The 17,039-nt window shown below is 40.4% G+C and overlaps 2 protein-coding genes across 2 annotated transcripts; both read right to left on the reverse strand.

Annotated features, from left to right (window-relative positions):
• Window positions 1–7,044: 7,044 nt before the first annotated feature.
• On the reverse strand, window positions 7,045–8,353 carry LOC134815394 (hornerin-like). The gene is made up of 2 exons (XM_063823926.1): window positions 8,333–8,353; window positions 7,045–8,151 (listed from the first exon to the last, which is right to left on the reverse strand). Exons 1-2 carry the CDS (start codon window positions 8,351–8,353, stop codon window positions 7,045–7,047), a joined length of 1,128 nt encoding a protein of 375 aa, XP_063679996.1.
• A 3,683-nt stretch (window positions 8,354–12,036) lies between these two features.
• LOC134815970 (uncharacterized) lies at window positions 12,037–14,731 on the reverse strand. The gene is made up of 3 exons (XM_063824607.1): window positions 14,397–14,731; window positions 14,136–14,297; window positions 12,037–13,898 (listed from the first exon to the last, which is right to left on the reverse strand). The coding sequence occupies exons 1-3, from the start codon at window positions 14,536–14,538 to the stop codon at window positions 12,778–12,780; spliced, it is 1,425 nt and encodes a 474-aa protein (XP_063680677.1). The 5' UTR covers window positions 14,539–14,731; the 3' UTR covers window positions 12,037–12,777.
• Between the last annotated feature and the right edge of the window lie 2,308 nt (window positions 14,732–17,039).

The following is a 17,039-nucleotide window of genomic DNA, read 5'->3' on the forward strand; positions in this document are numbered from 1 at the left end:
TAAATATGGTTGTCCGGCCACAGAGGACACTTCTACGAATGAGGGGAACAGACAATAGCATGTTGTGAGTTGTGCCTCTATGCGATCATCAGTTTCGTAATAGGGGGAGAATTCTTAACTGTAACAGAGATGAATTTGTTATGTCAGAGAAGAGGCGTATTTTAAGGGATGTTTTAAGCAAGTCAGATTCATTCCTCTGCTTGGGGATTTCAGATGGGGTCGAGGAAATCTAAGACATTTCCTAGGAAGTTTACGAATTTCTGTATAAACGAAGAGTTGTCGATACAAGTTAAGACTTAAAAATAATATTGGTTCAGAAATTCAGAATAGATTCATGTTTGTCTAAACATCAAAACTATGTTAGTTTTATTTAGGTTTCTTGTTAAGATAGTATTAACGTTAAATTATATAATATTGTATAAGTGCCCTGGCAAGAGCCTATCGTGGGGGTGGGGTTATCTTCGTTCTTCTGTTTTAGATAAAGGAAAGGATAGTTTTCGATGCGGTAAAAGGAAACTGCTAACTGTGATTTTGCTCTTGACATGTACATACATTAAACTATTTAGCCGATTTTTCAGGCTCGCCTTGTCACAATTGTTTAATTTTAAATATTTTACGATGGTTTCTTTTTATACAATTAAGCATAAATCATCCAATTTCTTTGTTGCTGTTATTATGTTTATTAAATATTCTCAGGTGTCCCATATCATAAGTTAAACTTACAATCTTCACATCTCCTAGATTACACTGACTAGTGTCTTGTCTGGTTATAAATATAATGTATGAGAGTATAGCATCTGTGTGTATGCCTAATGAGAAACTTTCAATATAGTCAATCAATAATGTTGTGTTTTTTTACTCCTGCTAATACTAGGACAACAGAGAAGAGGCAGTTCGTGAAGACCCCACTACCCCCTAAGAGAGGGAAGATTGAATGAATTCAGAGAGTTCATTCACGGCATATTTTTAGGTCGAATCGAACTGGTTCCGCTAGGATACTGGAGGAGGTAGGCAAAAATAAAAGGAGGAAAAGGAAGAACAGACAGGAAGCGGTTTGTGAGGACACCACTAAAGATCACGACCCAGAACCCGCTGACCCTACCACACCTTTTTTGTTTCTGAGGAAAGATTGGATGAATTCCAACGATTTATCGAGAATCATCCAAATGCTTACGGTTCATTACGAGGGGCCGGGGGGGGGGGGGGTAAACATTCGAAGAGAACGAGATAATGGAGTGTTTACAAAATATGATGGACCAGAACAAAGTTTATTTGGACATGTCAACTAGAACTGTATTTCTAATCAAGATAGTATTTTGTTAGCCATCTGATGATGTGAGTCCCTGTATTAGTATTTGGGGGTCGTTCACATATTACGAAATCTGCCGACGCGAGGGGGGGGTTCCAAATGCTTACGGTTCATTACGGGGGGCCGGGGGGAGGGGGGTTGGTCTTTGTATATCCTGATTTTAGTTGGTGTCTTGATGTTGCGACTGTACTATATACTGCTAATCAATCAATAATGTTGTGTTTTAAAAAAAAGTTCAGGATATCTAGAATGAACGCTGGAATATTTACCTACCTAGGATGGAACCTGCAACAAGAACCGGAAAGTATAATGATAGATCAGAGGAACTACGGGGACACGATTCGCCGATAGAAATCTCATCTACGAGAATTAAAGAAGTGGAGAGTATACTAAATGAAGAAGAGAAAAAGAATAATCAAGGATAACGAGGGAAACTTTTGTGGCTTAGCAGACAATTAAGACCAGATGAGAGTATAGCGTGTGTATTATGTGTGTATGCCCAATGAGAAAGTTTTAATAAAAACAATCGATAATGTTGTGTTTTTTTAAGTCATGCTAAATCTATTATTTATTAGATGTTGAATATTATGACGTATTTTTCGGATAGCATGCTCAAGCTACAAGGAACAGCGCCTTCTTTACTAGGCAGCAACTATCTCTACAGTGTACAACTCTTCAGGAGATAATGTACTCTAAATAGGCTAGCTGATATGCTTTAAGTTACAGCTGGTACATTAAACTACTATGGAGTAGCTATTGTTTTTGTGGGCACTATCGATGTCATAGCACAAAATTAGAAAGAAAGCTAAAACTGTCTGATGTACTGTCGATCGCTTCATTATGTGAAGCGATCGCAGAGTTGTACGGATTGAACTCTTCAAAAAACAAAATAACCTTGTACAGAAAGTTGTCAGGTACGTGGATATTTAACCAATTTTTCAAAATGAGTGGATTAGTCCCTGGCAATAGTGACTGTTCCTATCCATGCGTCAATTAAATCCAGGTTTCATGTAAAATTATCTTTTGGCGATGTTTCTTATTATAATATGCTAATATAGTAACATCAGATTTTTAGCGGTTTCTCAAAAAAATAACTCTTAGGCATTAAGAATGTTCATAGCACTAATATAAACATGCATCTTAGGCACATTTTGGTTCATCCCTGAAGTCTGTATCTCAATCAGAAGCTGAGATAATATATAGTGGGGGCCGGGGTCGCGGTGTGAGCGGGACTTTTGCCATGTACAGGTTTAAATGCGATCAAGAAAGTTTCTGACGAATCTAAGAAGACCACGCTTATAGCATTGCAGACTACGCTCATTGCTGAATGCTGAAGCAGAATCTCTCCATTTTAAAAGGGATAAATCCGGGTAATGCAGCAGACCCGGATGGAATCCATGGTACAGTATTTAAGAATTGTGCGAGAACTCCTCCAAAGCCACTAATCATGATTTTCAACACCTCTTTTGTAACTGGATGTGTGCCAGAGGAATGGAAGCTTGTATCATCTGTTGTTCTGGTACAATAGAAAGGTGACAAAGAATCTGTCGAAAATTATAGACCCATCTCATTTACATGTTTAGTTGTGAAAGATTTTGAACGATGTATTAGGAAAAATTGTTGTATGCAACTTGTGAAGGGTTAATTATTGACTTAAGACAACACGATTTTGTGAATGGAAAGTCTTGCACCACTCAGATGGTCCCGTATTTTGATTTTGCCAAGGCTTTTGACAGTTTATCACATGATTGTGTTTCACATAATATACTAATTTTATAGTCTAAGTTATTATTTAATCAAATAGTGTTTGGTATTTAATTTCCAACATGATCGTTTTATGTCATACAATAAAAAACTTTAGAAATCTATTGAACTTATAGAAGACAATGGGACAAACGTTCCGGATAAGCACCCCTATCAAGATTCTAAAAAAAGTGCGATGAGATTGGATTTTGACACTAGAAGTGCGATTTTCACGTGTCACGTGCAGTGGCGAAATGTACTCCCCACAACCCCCCCCCCCCCCCCCCTCCAGCCTGCAAGATTTCTTGCCCCACTAATTATTTTCTATTTAAAAAGATTTCGCGAGTCCCTTTGTAAGCGAAAAGTATGTCACTGTTATCGGATCCATAAATAACGAAAAATTTACGTGCGTATTTTTATGAATTATATTATGTTACATATTGTAATTATGGTAAGCCTCACGTAGCCCGATGGTTCAGGGCGCGCTCGCCAAGCAGTTGACTTGGATTCGAGTCTCGTCAGCGGTCATTCTTTTGGCAATTATTAATTATTTTACTAAAATTATCATCAGAGCACCTTGTTATATACGTTATCCGATAGATTATACTGTTCGTACTTCATCTAGAGAACTAAGATCAAGAGAAGACTGACATTTAAGGATTTGTCCGGGGAAGGCCTCGTTCACACTGGAACATGTCAAATTATTGTAAACGGAGTTATCTGGTAATGTTTGTTTTGTTTATGGCTAGAATTTAGAATGGAATCAATGTGATGAGGATCCAGAGTTAATTACCTGCTAGGATTAATAAGTCAGTTCTCCAGTTGAAGAGACCCTTTCTCAAACTTTTAATTCACTATGCCTATGGCAGTATCAAGTATATTCTGAGAAAGATTGAGTAGACTGTAGCCAGGAATAGTACCTCCTTTAATGGTAACCATGGTAACTATAGTAACCACTGTGAATCTTGATCTTATAACAACTAGTATCCTTTAAGACTTAGACAGTACAGTGAATAAACACGCTGAAAAGCGATGAAAATGCAAGCGCGCGACCGAATATGTAGTGCTGAAAGAGGGTGCCGAAATCTCGCGGAGAATCTCACGATATTGTGAGCCTAGCTATGAGATTTAAACGAAACTCGCAAAAATCTGGCAAAAATCTCGCACGCGTTACGTCGAAGTTTTCACGCTATAAACAAGTGATAAAATACACGTTAAGAGTATAAAATACATGTTAAGTTCCTAATTACCTCAACTTTTAAGTTAAACTTTTTCTGTTTCCTCATTTATTTACAAATTTTGTGCGATGAGTCCGGCTCGCAATCTCGCATAAATCTTGAGCTGGGGATAAGCATATCAATAGCCGCATGGGATCACTGGAGTGGAACAGAAGTGGCCGAAGAGATTAATTTTAAATCTGATAAGTTCCTTGACAAAACTACTATGGAGTAGTTTTTCGTAGGGAAAGGTTGTAGCGTATATAAATACAAATATCTACATTAAGATCACCTTCCGAATTCCACAAACGGATCTTACCTATTAATTCATCTTCAGACGATATTTTTAAAGCATGAAATACGCTTTGTAAAAGCTTTTAAATTCCTTAATCTTTTTGGCGAAATTGCTGTTAAGGGAACATGGAAAAATTCTTTCGGTGGACACCTGCGTTTTGACGGACATCATTTTTTGACGGAAATCAACTTTTAGATAACCGCTTATTTAAATATTTAAAGTCTATTAATTTGTGATTATCCGGCTTAAATGGTATTTGGCACTGGAATAGGGGGGGGGGGGCAAGTGGATATTTGTAGATATTTGTAGATTAATGTAGAATGGATAATCCACGAAAAAAGTGGATGACATTCTACAAATTTATACATTTATCTCCAAAAATTCAGTAGAATTTCTGGGCACATATTTGAGATTACATTTTTTGTAGATAAATGTAGATATTTGTAGATTATTGTCAATGGATAATTCACGAAAATTCTACAAATTCTACAAATTTATACATTTATCTCCAAAAATTCAGTAGAATTTCTGGGCACATATTTGAGATATACATTTTTTGTAGATAAATGTAGATATTTGTAGATTATTGTAATGGATAATTCACGAAAAAAGTGGATGACATTATCCAAATATCTACAAATATCCACTTGGCCCCCCCCCCCCCCCTGGAATAACGACTTCTCTGTTTTATAGCCAGTTTCACTCAGAAGCGGCTTATTTATAAGTATGTGCACGTTAGACTGACCTGAATTTTCACTTTTTCGTCCGATCATCTTGGAAAGTTTTTTGTACATCCCCATAGACGTAAATAGTAACCAAAAAAATTATTTTTGAAAAATTCGGAAATTTAGGTGTTCCCCAAGCCGTTTCCATGACAACCGCGCTCGCGAACCTCAGAAATCTGGAAAAATTCGATATCTCAGGACCCATTGCACCTACAGAGCTAAAATTAGGCTTAAAAGATGCGGAATCAGCACATTTATATGAGACTTATTAATAAACATATAGCCTAAAGTGCTCACTTTCGTCAAAAATTGCAAAAAACACATTTTTTGTACATTTCCATGGCAACCGCGCCCTAAAAGTTGGATGTGCATCTCTATTTTTCAGTCAAACTATGAACAGCTCAGAACTACAGGGGGGTAACTACAGGGGGAGAACTAGAGGGGAGAGAACAGCTCAGTACTACACCTGAGGAAGAACAACAGGAGGGAGAACAGCTTAGAACTACATAATTCTGAGCTGTTCCCCCATGTAGTTCTCCCCCTCCTCTGTAGTTCTCCCTCCTGTAGTTCTGAGCTGTTCTCTCCCTGTAGTTCTGAGCTGTTCTCTCCCCTGTAATTCTCCCCCTATAGTACTTCTGAGCTGCTCCCCCTGTAATTCACCCCCTGTCAGGCATGGATCCAGCTGAAAAATTCTGGGGGGGTGAGGTGGCGTGAAGGGCCACCGAAGCAGCCACGGCAGGGGTTCGGGGCGCAGCCCCCGAAAATTTTTGGGGTGTTTTGCGCGCTATATATGTCGATGGCTGTTTCCATTAAGGGATTTCTTCTGTAATCTGTTTCTAGAGTAAAACAACAATGTTAATTAACAGTTCAATCTCAACCATTTTAGAATGTCGGGTTACAAAAAAAACAGTTAAATTACTTCAAAACCACTCTTCTGGGTTTTTCTGCAAATTTGTCTATAACTATTAACTTTAATAATGTCTATTTACCCCCCCCCCCCCCCCTCAGAGAAAACATGCTCTAAAATGCTCTAAAATGCTTTTCTCAATTTTGTTTTTAGAAAATTCTGGGGGGGTGATCACCCCCCTTCACACCCCCCCTGGATCCATGCCTGCCCCCTGTAGTTCTGAGCTGTTCTCTCTCCATGTATTTCTTTTGAGCTGTTCTCCCCCTGTAGTTCTTTTGAGCTATTCTCCCCCTCCCTGTAGTTTCTTCTGAGCTGTTCCACCATGAAGTTCTGAGCTGTTCCCCCTGTAGTTACCCCTCCCCTGTAGTTCTCCCTCCCTGTAGTTCTGAGCTGTTCTCTCCCCTGTAGTGCTCCCCCTGTAGTTCTGAGCTGTTCTCCCCCTGTAGTTCTTCCTCCTGTAGTTCTGAGCTGTTCTCCCCTGTAGTTCTCCCACCCTGTAGTTCTGAGCTGTTCTCCCCCTGTAGTTCTTCCTCCTGTAGTTCTGAGCTGTTCTCCCTTGTAGTTCTTCTGAGCTGTTCTCTCCCCCGTAGTTCTTCTGAGCTGTTCTCTCCCCTGTAGTTCCTCTGAGCTATTCTCCCCCTGTAGTTCTCCCACCCTGTAGTTCTGAGCTGTTCTGCCCCTATAGTTCTCCCACCCTGTAGTTCTGAGCTGTTCTCTCCGCTGTAGTGCTCCCCCTGTACTCTGTAGTTCTGAGCTGTTCTCTCCCCTGTATTTCTCCCTCCTGTAGTTCTGAGCTGTTCTCCCCCTGTTATAGTTCTCCCACCCTGTAGTTCTGAGCTGTTCTGCCCCTATAGTTCTCCCACCCTGTAGTTCTGAGCTGTTCTCTCCCCCGTAGTTCTTCTGAGCTGTTCTCTCCCCTGTAGTTCCTCTGAGCTATTCTCCCCCTGTAGTTCTCCCACCCTGTAGTTCTGAGCTGTTCTGCCCCTATAGTTCTCCCACCCTGTAGTTCTGAGCTGTTCTCTCCGCTGTAGTGCTCCCCCTGTACTCTGTAGTTCTGAGCTGTTCTCTCCCCTGTATTTCTCCCTCCTGTAGTTCTGAGCTGTTCTCCCCCTGTTATAGTTCTCCCACCCTGTAGTTCTGAGCTGTTCTGCCCCTATAGTTCTCCCACCCTGTAGTTCTGAGCTGTTCTCTCCGCTGTAGTGCTCCCCCTGTACTCTGTAGTTCTGAGCTATTCTCCCCCTGTAGTTCTCCCACCCTGTAGTTCTGAGCTGTTCTCCCCCTGTAGTTCTCCCACCCTGTAGTTCTGAGCTGTTCTCCCCCTGTAGTTCTCCCACCCTGTAGTTCTGAGCTGTTCTCCCCTTGTAGTTCTTCCTCCTGTAGTTCTGAGCTGTTCTCCCCTTGTTACTTGTAGTTCTCCCACCCTGTAGTTCTGAGCTGTTCTCCCCTTGTAGTTCTCCCACCCTGTAGTTCTGAGCTGTTCTCCCCCTGTGATTCTCCCACCTGTAGTTCTGAGCTGTTCTGCCCCTATAGTTCTCCCACCCTGTAGTTCTGAGCTGTTCTCTCCGCTGTAGTGCTCCCCCTGTACTCTGTAGTTCTGAGCTATTCTCCCCCTGTAGTTCTCCCACCCTGTAGTTCTGAGCTGTTCTCCCCCTGTAGTTCTCCCACCCTGTAGTTCTGAGCTGTTCTCCCCCTGTGATTCTCCCACCTGTAGTTCTGAGCTGTTCTCCCCTTGTAGTTCTCCCTCCTGTAGTTCTGAGCTGTTCTCCCCCTGTAGTTCTCCCACCCTGTAGTTCTGAGCTGTTCTCCCCCTGTGATTCTCCCACCTGTAGTTCTGAGCTGTTCTCCCACCTGTAGTTCTGAGCTGTTCTCCCCTTGTAGTTCTCCCTCCTGTAGTTCTGAGCTGTTCTCCCCTTGTAGTTCTTCCTCAGGTGTAGTACTGAGCTGTTCTCTCCCCTCTAGTTCTCCCCCTGTAGTTATCCCCCTGTAGTTCTGAGCTGTTCATAGTTTGACTGAAAAATAGAGATGCACATCCAAATTGTAGGGCGCGGTTGCCATGGAAATGTACAAAAAATGTGTTTTTTGCAATTTTTGACGAAAGTGAGCACTTTAGGCTATATGTTTATTAATAAGTCTCACATAAATGTGCTGATTCCGCATCTTTTAAGCCTAATTTTAGCTCTGTAGGTGCAATGGGTCCTGAGATATCGAATTTTTCCAGATTTCTGAGGTTCGCGAGCGCGGTTGTCATGGAAACGGCTTGGGGAACACCTAAATTTCCGAATTTTTCAAAAATAATTTTTTTGGTTACTATTTACGTCTATGGGGATGTACAAAAAACTTTCCAAGATGATCGGACGAAAAAGTGAAAATTCAGGTCAGTCTAGTGCACGTTTAAAACAGTATGACGAAAATGCTTTGTAAAAGTATAAACTTTGTGATCTAACTGGAACTCATCTGAGCGTCAAACACCAGCGGAACCAGCAGATTTTTTAACTCATGCTAAATCTAGGAGATGGTAGGCAAAGAAAAAAGGAGGAAAAGGAAGAACAGACAGGAAGCGGTTTGTGAGGACACCACTAAAGATCACGACTCAGAACCCGCTGACCCTACCAGTACCACACCCTTTTCTGTTTCTGAAGAAAGATTGGATGAATTCCAACGATTCATTCGGGAGTTATTTATATATAATACAGAACATGTCCCGCTAGATAGAATCCTGGCAAAAATTAACCAGGACGGTAGAGCCGATCTGTTTTAAGAGAGCGAAATTATGGAGTGTTTACAAAAGATGATGGACCAGAACAAAGTTTATTTGGGCATGGGAACTAAACCCAGAGACGTGATCCCCTGAAATTCTGGCTACATCAATTTAAAACAAACTACATTAATAATATAAGATCAATATAAATTTGATGATATGAATTAACTAATTTTGGAGACCCTGCAATGTCGAATGGAGAGAGAAGAAAGAAAAAGAGAAAGAAATGGGTGAGTTTTAATTTTTTTAATGTTCGCCTTAATGTTCGCCTTTTTGGCGTTTAATCCGTTAAAATATTTTGTACGGCAGTTAATTGGTTAAGAACATGAGCATACTATTATTTATTAGATGTTGAATATAATGACGGATAGCATGCTCAAGCTACAGGTAGTTTGCACCTAAAGCGTACAGAATTTCTTAGTTAGAGTAGGTTCGTACCTAAAGCGTACTGAGCATTTTAGTTAAGTTAGTTTGTACCTAAAGCGTACAGAATTTCTTAGTAGAGAGTAGGTTCGTACCTAAAGCGTACTGAGCATTTCAGTAGAGAGTATGTTCGTACCTAAAGCGTTCGGAACATCAGATCTGGAGACTGGAGTAGTGGGCTAATACTTAGGAGTACCTAGTAGAGAATTGACGGAGATTGAACACCTGGTGGAGATGGAACAACAGATAGTGGAGAGGGCAGGATACACACGTCATCTTCGTCGGTCAGATTTTAACATCAGAAAGGAGGGACAGTTATGAGAAAATATTTAAAAGAGACTGGAGGGTAGCAACGGGATATTTATAATTTATTTGTTTGTTATGAGCTTTTTCATGCGCGTAATTGTTTATTTGTAGTTGAAGGTTTTACACGTTTAGTGTAAATTTTTTTCCCTGTTTGTGTATGGAGTTTAAGATTAAACAGGTTGATGACTTTAAATACCTCGGCTCTTTCATTGCGGACAGTAGAAAGGATTTCAACACAAGGAAAGGAATGGCCTGGTCAGCCTGTATTAAACTGCAAAAAGTCTGGTCCTCTGGCATTTCCGAACAACTGAAAGTCAAGTTCTTTAGAGCCTGTGTCGAACCAGTATTGCTCTATGGATCAGAGACATGGACCATAAACAAGCAGCTTGAGAAACGCCTCAACGGATGCTACACCCGTCTTTTAATGAAGGCCAAGAACATCTCGTGGAAGAAGCATCCAACCCTCAAGCAGATCTATGGCAACCTTCCATCTATTGCCTCAGTGGTTGCGTCGAGGCGTTCCAGATTTGCTGGGCATTGCATGAGAGCTTCTGACCAAGTTATCTCCACTATCCTCCCCTGGCGACTTGCCCAATCGGGCCGTGGAAGGAGACCACTCACCTTCCTGGACGTAGTAGCTCGTGACACTGGGCTCCAGTTAGACGACCTTCGAGCTGTTATGTGCGATCGAGACGTGTGGAGGCAGACAGTGAATGGGATTTCGATTGAGGATCGCCCAAAGTAAAAGTAAGTGTATGGAGTTGGACACGTGAGGTCAGCACGTGGGATTTTTAGGGTTAGTTTTAGTCACGTGAGGGTTTATACGTGCATTTTTTAATTTTTTAGTGGTGTAGGATTTAGCATTTTAGGATTTTAGTAGGTAGGGGGGGGGGGGGGGGGGGGACTTGGTCGAATTTGTCAATACCTCCTGGAGATATTGACGAAATCGATTAAATTTTCCCGGGGGATATAGTGTAATATGTAGGCTGGGGTATATAACAGTAAAATAATTTAGTTATTTCTTGTTCGAATCGTGCTAAAAGGGTTTCTTTTGAGATATACAATTCGCAGGCTAATGCAAGAGAAGAAGAGCGTGCGAAAGGAAAGCAGCGCTACTTCGTCCCGGAGCCGGAGCTAAACGGGCGACAGTTAGTTTCTTTCGTTTGAAAATATTAACCTTGTTTAACTTATTTACATACTTTACTGGATGTATTGCAATGAGGCTACTTAAAGAACAAATTCCTGTTGATGTTTATCACCGGTTTAGCAAGTCAAGTAGATCATGCAGACTTATATATCCTAAATTGCAACCTTTTGATTTATACCTAATTTGCACGTGGGCAGTCGTACATTATTTCACGTCGATATAGAATATTCCAGGCTTCTTATTTTGCCATTGTCTACCTAATTTAAGAAAAGCTTCTATAACTATTCACTTGGTCATCTGTCCTACGTCCTACGTCCTACGTGATAATGATTAGGTGCTTTCCATATCATTAAGTAAGTTACGTAAATTGTAACCATATAATATGTACGTTGCATTGGTAAGCGAATATTAATGTTAGTCTCAGTCAGATGTCAAGAAATAGAGAGCGTCCCAAGTCCTCTGGAATCACTTCTTTCTTCAAACCTACGCCTAAACTTTCCAGTCAATCTTCTGACCACAGTACACTATACTCAAGTCCTAGCCTCTCGATCCGGGGACTCCTTCTTGTCCTACCGCTGTCAAGACTATTCCTGTTCAGCCTGTTATTGAACCGATCATCCCAGTTACTGTTACCGCTGTCGAGACTATTTCTAATTCTGTTCAGTCTGTGGAACTGATCATCGACATCCCTCTTGTTATTATTGACAGTGATCGAGTGACTACAACTGTCAAGCCCTGTCAGCCACTAAATATATCCTCTCGATCCGGAGCCTGTCAATTACTGGTTTAAAAACTGCTGTATGTGATGTAAACCATATCAATAAAGCACGCTATGCTTTACAAGTCATAGCACCCTGTCTGTACAGCTATCTTTTTGAAGCTCTTTCTGAATCAGGATCGCAACTACAAAAAAGTACAGATAAAGTTATGTTTCATTATTGGTATAGAGTGCTAGAGCTCCAGTTAACTATGCTATTGGTTGTACGCAGCTTTAGGGAGGGTCATCTGATGCTTCTGATAAGTAGCCTAGAGACTTAAAAATGTTTAAAGAAGATGACCCTAACTTATTCAAAGAGCTGGAAAGCATCTTTCGGTAACGAAACTTCAGCTCCTTTCTCTAGTATAGCTTATGACCAGAAACACAAGCAAATAATAAGCAGATCAAGGCTTAAATGGTATTTGGCACTGGAATAACGACTCCTCTGTTATATAGCCAGTTTCACTAAGAAGCGGCTTATTCATAAATATAATAATAATAATAATAACGCTTTATTTGTATACCGCTTAGGCCGTATAAGCGACCAAAGTCCAAAAAATGGAGTTGATACTGGCCAACAAAGCGGTGCAACATGTGCACGTTTAAAACAGTATGACGGAAATGCTTTGTAAAAGTATAAACTTTGTGATCAAATTGCAACTCATCTGAGCGTCAAATACCAGCGACCATTCCCCCTTTCGACCAAGCACAAGGCTGAAGGGTTTTGTGAATTATGGATAACATTGTAACGCGGCGTGAAGAAAAACATGTTAATAAAAATGTAAAATAATTGTATATAAATTAATGATAAATGAAAAGGTATGCGAGGCACAGTAAGCTACAATAATTATTAATCAAATTCTCTATTCAGATCTGTTATGTTATCAGAACTGGGAAGATCAGCCCAGAACACTCCGTGGGCTTATAAGTAGTCTACTACAATATCTTTTTTACACAAGCTATTCCCCTGGGTCACCTCGAGGGTAAGCAGCTGGAACTCGTGAAGAGCACGAGGTCTAAAAACTCAACCACTCTGTGGGTGTCTCTGTTGAATATATATAAAAGAAGACGAAGAAAGAAGAAGAGGCAATGGGATGGTGAACTCCAATGAGAGATTTGGATGAAGAACAAGTTGTAAGACTAGTCCAATGTTTCCTGCAGTCCTGTCCTAATATTCCAAATTAAGGTAATCATAAAACTGTTTGGTTACTAATGATCAGAGAAGGTGATGGTTCCACTGGTGTCACCACCAGAGAGCGAGAAGATCTGATCGTCCAAACCTCAAAAACGGCACAGAAACAAACAGACAGACCAGAGCACCCAGCCACCAGCCAGCCCCCGGTAGTGAATGTCATGTACTTCATGACCATGAGAGTCAACAAGTGACCAACATATATGGAAATCCACCATCCTAGTATCCAGAGGGATTCAGCCAGTGACTTACTCTTTCCGGTGTATTCTCGTCCCGCAATAGTCACGTGAGTCACCTCTAGAGCTTCAAGTGCTGCGATGGATATGAACTGGTTTCCGATCCCTATGAAAACATTTCCTAGGTATGCCAACTCCGGGACAAGGTCGTAAAACTCCTTCGAACCTTGCCCAGGGAACATGAGCAGGAGTCCTATCATAGCGAGGGCAGATCCTGTTCCCATCGTCTTGAAGGGGGACACCCAGCCCATTTGTAGAACGTACCCTGCTACAGTTGATCCGATTATAAAGGCTATGTACATGACGAACACGTAGCTGCTGCCCTGACTAATCTCCATTCCAAACTCATCTTGAAGGTAAGGTGTTGTTATAGCTGAAATGAAACCTTCCGAAATAGCACATAGACCATGCGCAACCAGAGGAAATATCACAAGCCAAGTAAGCCCCTTTTCTTTTGTTACGCCCGAGTTCTCGGTCGTTTCCTCTACGGTAGCAGATTGAGCATTTTCATGATCATCCTTATCATCATTGCCCTCACCCTTAGCCTTGCGGTACAATGGATCTGAAGTTGGGGGCAAGACAAAAAAGCTGAAAAGCAAACAAACTGCACAAATCAGACTGGCTATTAAGTACGGCTCGTTGAAGCTGAGAAGGTCGTATAAGTATCCACCCATCAGTATAGCTGTAGCTCCACCAATATAATTAGTGCTAACTACAAGACCCAGAATGAGGGTCACGTGGTCGGGAAACCAAACACTACATTCCTCTACATAAACTTTGCAACAGAGAAATATCAAGATTCCTTGGAACAGTTTTAGAAGCATGAGAACCGCGGATAGAAGGTGGTTGTACTCTTTCGGAAGATATTCCACCACACCCTGGCCTGTAAAGTAGCGTATTTGTTTAATTGGAAGGAACTCATGATGTTGTCAAACAATGTAAATATATTCGCATTTTTATCCTGTTGTAAGAAAAATCGTAATGGTTACCATCATCCATATAACAGTCCTTATGTTGTAATATGAATCTCATTAAACTTTAAGTTGAATAAAAACTGTTCTATTTCTTTCAGATTTAGAGAGAGTTATCGTCAGTTGGACAACAAACAAAAAGGTCTAACCTGCACAATTAACAATCATGGTTGCCATAACAATGATTCCGACACCGCGTAATGAGAATTTCTTTATATGTAGCAAATAGTAAAGGAAGTCGTAGAATGCCATCAGAATGTTTCCAATGGCTGGTATCATGCCGATCAGTCCTACTTGAATATTAGGGATTCCTGGAGATAACGCATTCTTTATCCATGGATATCATTTTTGAGAAGAAAAATAAAACTTGAATCTGCGGAGGACAATATTTGTTATACTTAATAGCGTACCTCTGTTGAGTAGATGAGTGACGTAATAGGTGTTATCAATAACAGCAGACAGGTAGATGATAATTCCTTGTAAACAAATTGCAACAAACACAAGCAGAGCTTTGCGTTTATCTCCCCTCATCCAGGCGGAACAGTTCTCCATACCCCAACTACTAACTAGGTACACAAGTATTACGCAAATATTAGGCAAATATTTTAGGTTTTCTACTAGTACAACAGATTGAAAAGTCAAGTCTCCAGAAAACTGGAGGGCTCAGGAGACTGGTGGAGAGTTCACCACGAAGATAGCTTCAGACTAAGGGTGGATACTAACACATGAAGATATGAGCAAGTTCGATCCAAACATTTGGTATCTCTCGTATGTGACGTATAAAGAATGATGACTACCGATAACAAAGAGTCTAATTCAACAACAAAACAATCGACTGTCCCATGAGGATTGAGAAATAAAGGTTCAGAAGGCACACATACAATTACATCGTAGTCAAGTGTCTACCCTTTTCGGCCCTACATTCAACTTTAATAAGAATTGTGCGAGTGTATCTTTTAATAAAACATGTGTAAGTGTATCGTTTATAGTGCTGTGTAGTGCACGATAAACAAGAATTGAATTATTAAATGGTCTGCATTTAATTGTTCTGAAAACCTCAATGTCAACCTTATTTGTGGCCACCGCGCCGCTTAAAATGTCAAACGAGAGACACACATTACGTCATTACATTTGCACAATGTTGTTGAACTGGTGGTTTCCGCAGTTTTAGAATAGAAAAGAATAGAACAACAAAATGGAACTTTATTACGAATACACTATATTACGACAGCACGTTATTGCGAAACTGTCGCCATATAGTCCTGTCGTTACAAAGTGCGATTAGCGCACTATATAATGAAAAGGATCACGTGATTCAACGTATTAACATTTCCTTATCACGTGATTCAATGTATTAACATTTCCTTATCCTTATGAGAGCCTTTTCCTTGTCGCAATAAACTGTAACTAATACAACAATTAGACTAATAAACAATTTTCCGATAGTACAGCTCATTTACCTGATCTATTCGTATCGATTTTTCATGCTCGTCTAGTTAGCTCGCTTTCTTTGTATAGCCCGGATTATGAACTCCTCGGAGGACACAGTGACTGGGGATGGCCATGGGGTCAACGTTGCGCATGAGTTTACTTGTCATGCTGTGAATTACGCATAGCCAGGTTACTAAAATATAGCACGATAAATTACGCAGACGAAGAAGGGAAGTGGGAACTTAACAGAAGGGAACATAACAGAAGGGAACGTAACAGAGGAACTAATAAACTCTGTATATAGTATTCTGTATTTTTGGAATTTCTTAATTTGAGAAAACGCGCAAGTCAATGAAGGATATTATGTTAAACCCACTGGTCAACGAGAGATTCCACTCCGTTCCGTTAGATTATTTCACAGCTGCTGTCAAAAAGGAAGAGTATTCATAAGATGAATTAGAGAGATGAAATTTCGTTGTTTTACGTGTCGATTATGCTATTTAAAAAAAGTTTAATAATATGATAATTTAATTCATTAATTTATAATATTTCTTTTTTTCTTCGATGGAGCCATGCTAGGAGTTGAGAGTTTAAGATTTAACCACCGTATGATATTCGAAAAAGTAACCTGTAAGATCCTCGCCGAAATCGACATACTAGTGCGAGAGTATGTCAGAAGGTGGCTGAAACTCCCGAAGGACGTCCCAGTACGGGTGGACTAGGCCTACTTTCACTAAGAACCAGGATCCCTTTACTGATAAGACAAAGAACCGAGAGCATGGCAGAATCCTCGGACCCGATAGTCCGACTATTAGTTCACCAAGAGCCCTTGAAGACTCGCCTGACAATATGGGAGAAAAGATGCAGGATTTTCGGTAAAAACTATCACACGAAAACACAACTTAGAACATGGGTTTACTTGTCATGCTGTGAATTACGCATTGCCAGGTTACTAAAATATAGCACAATAAATTACGCAGACGAAGAAGGGAAGTGGGAACTTAACAGAAGGGAACATAATAGAAGGGAACGTAACAGAGGAACTAATAAACTCTATTCAGTATTCTGTATTTTTGGAATTTCTTAATTTGAGAAAACGCGCAATGGAGCCAGACATAAACTTCGGATTTGATAGCGAACTTAACAGGGATTAGAATAGTTTAATACCGACAAACTCGGGAAATACAAAGCGTATATTGATATTGGGAAACGACTAAATTATACAATTGACCCGACACTTCCGGTTGATGTTAAGTATATGTACATGTAATTGTATACATTACAATATATATGTATACATTATACACAAGAGGTTGTCGGAAGACGGAAGCGGGGGGGGGGGGGGGGTGCTTTCTTGCATGGAGAACTTTGAAAGCGTATTGGGCATAGATCTATGTCCATCTTTTGCTAATGATTTTCCAGTTGTCATAGAATAATTGATTATGACAACAGAATGAAATCCGCTTTTGTGTAATATTTAAAGTAACTGTGAACTTTGTCCAGCCTCTTGTTAGTAAAGAGAGAAAGTTTTGTGAAGTTAACTAGTTTATTACTCGTATAGCAACTTATTATACATACGAGTGACTAGTGAGTCCTCGAGACTGTTAGAAGTCTTATCTCTT

Source organism: Bolinopsis microptera, chromosome 5 (genome assembly GCF_026151205.1).
Source record: "Bolinopsis microptera isolate Bmic1 chromosome 5, MBARI_Bmic_1.0, whole genome shotgun sequence".
NCBI classification, from domain to species: domain Eukaryota; kingdom Metazoa; phylum Ctenophora; class Tentaculata; order Lobata; family Bolinopsidae; genus Bolinopsis; species Bolinopsis microptera.

Bases quoted from the DNA above. Each gene is read 5' to 3' on its own strand.
- LOC134815970 (XM_063824607.1), bottom strand. From the start codon at position 14,538: ATGGAGAACTGTTCCGCCTGGATGAGGGGAGATAAACGCAAAGCTCTG. The intron at 14,298-14,396 runs GTACGCTATTAA...CGTTATCTCCAG, and splicing joins CACTCATCTACTCAACAGAG to GAATCCCTAATATTCAAGTA. The intron at 13,899-14,135 runs GTTAGACCTTTT...GCTACTTTACAG, and splicing joins CATGATTGTTAATTGTGCAG to GCCAGGGTGTGGTGGAATAT.
- LOC134815394 (XM_063823926.1), bottom strand. From the start codon at position 8,353: ATGCGGAATCAGCACATTTAT. The intron at 8,152-8,332 runs GTGAGACTTATT...GGGGAGAACTAG, and splicing joins TGCGGAATCAGCACATTTAT to AGGGGAGAGAACAGCTCAGT.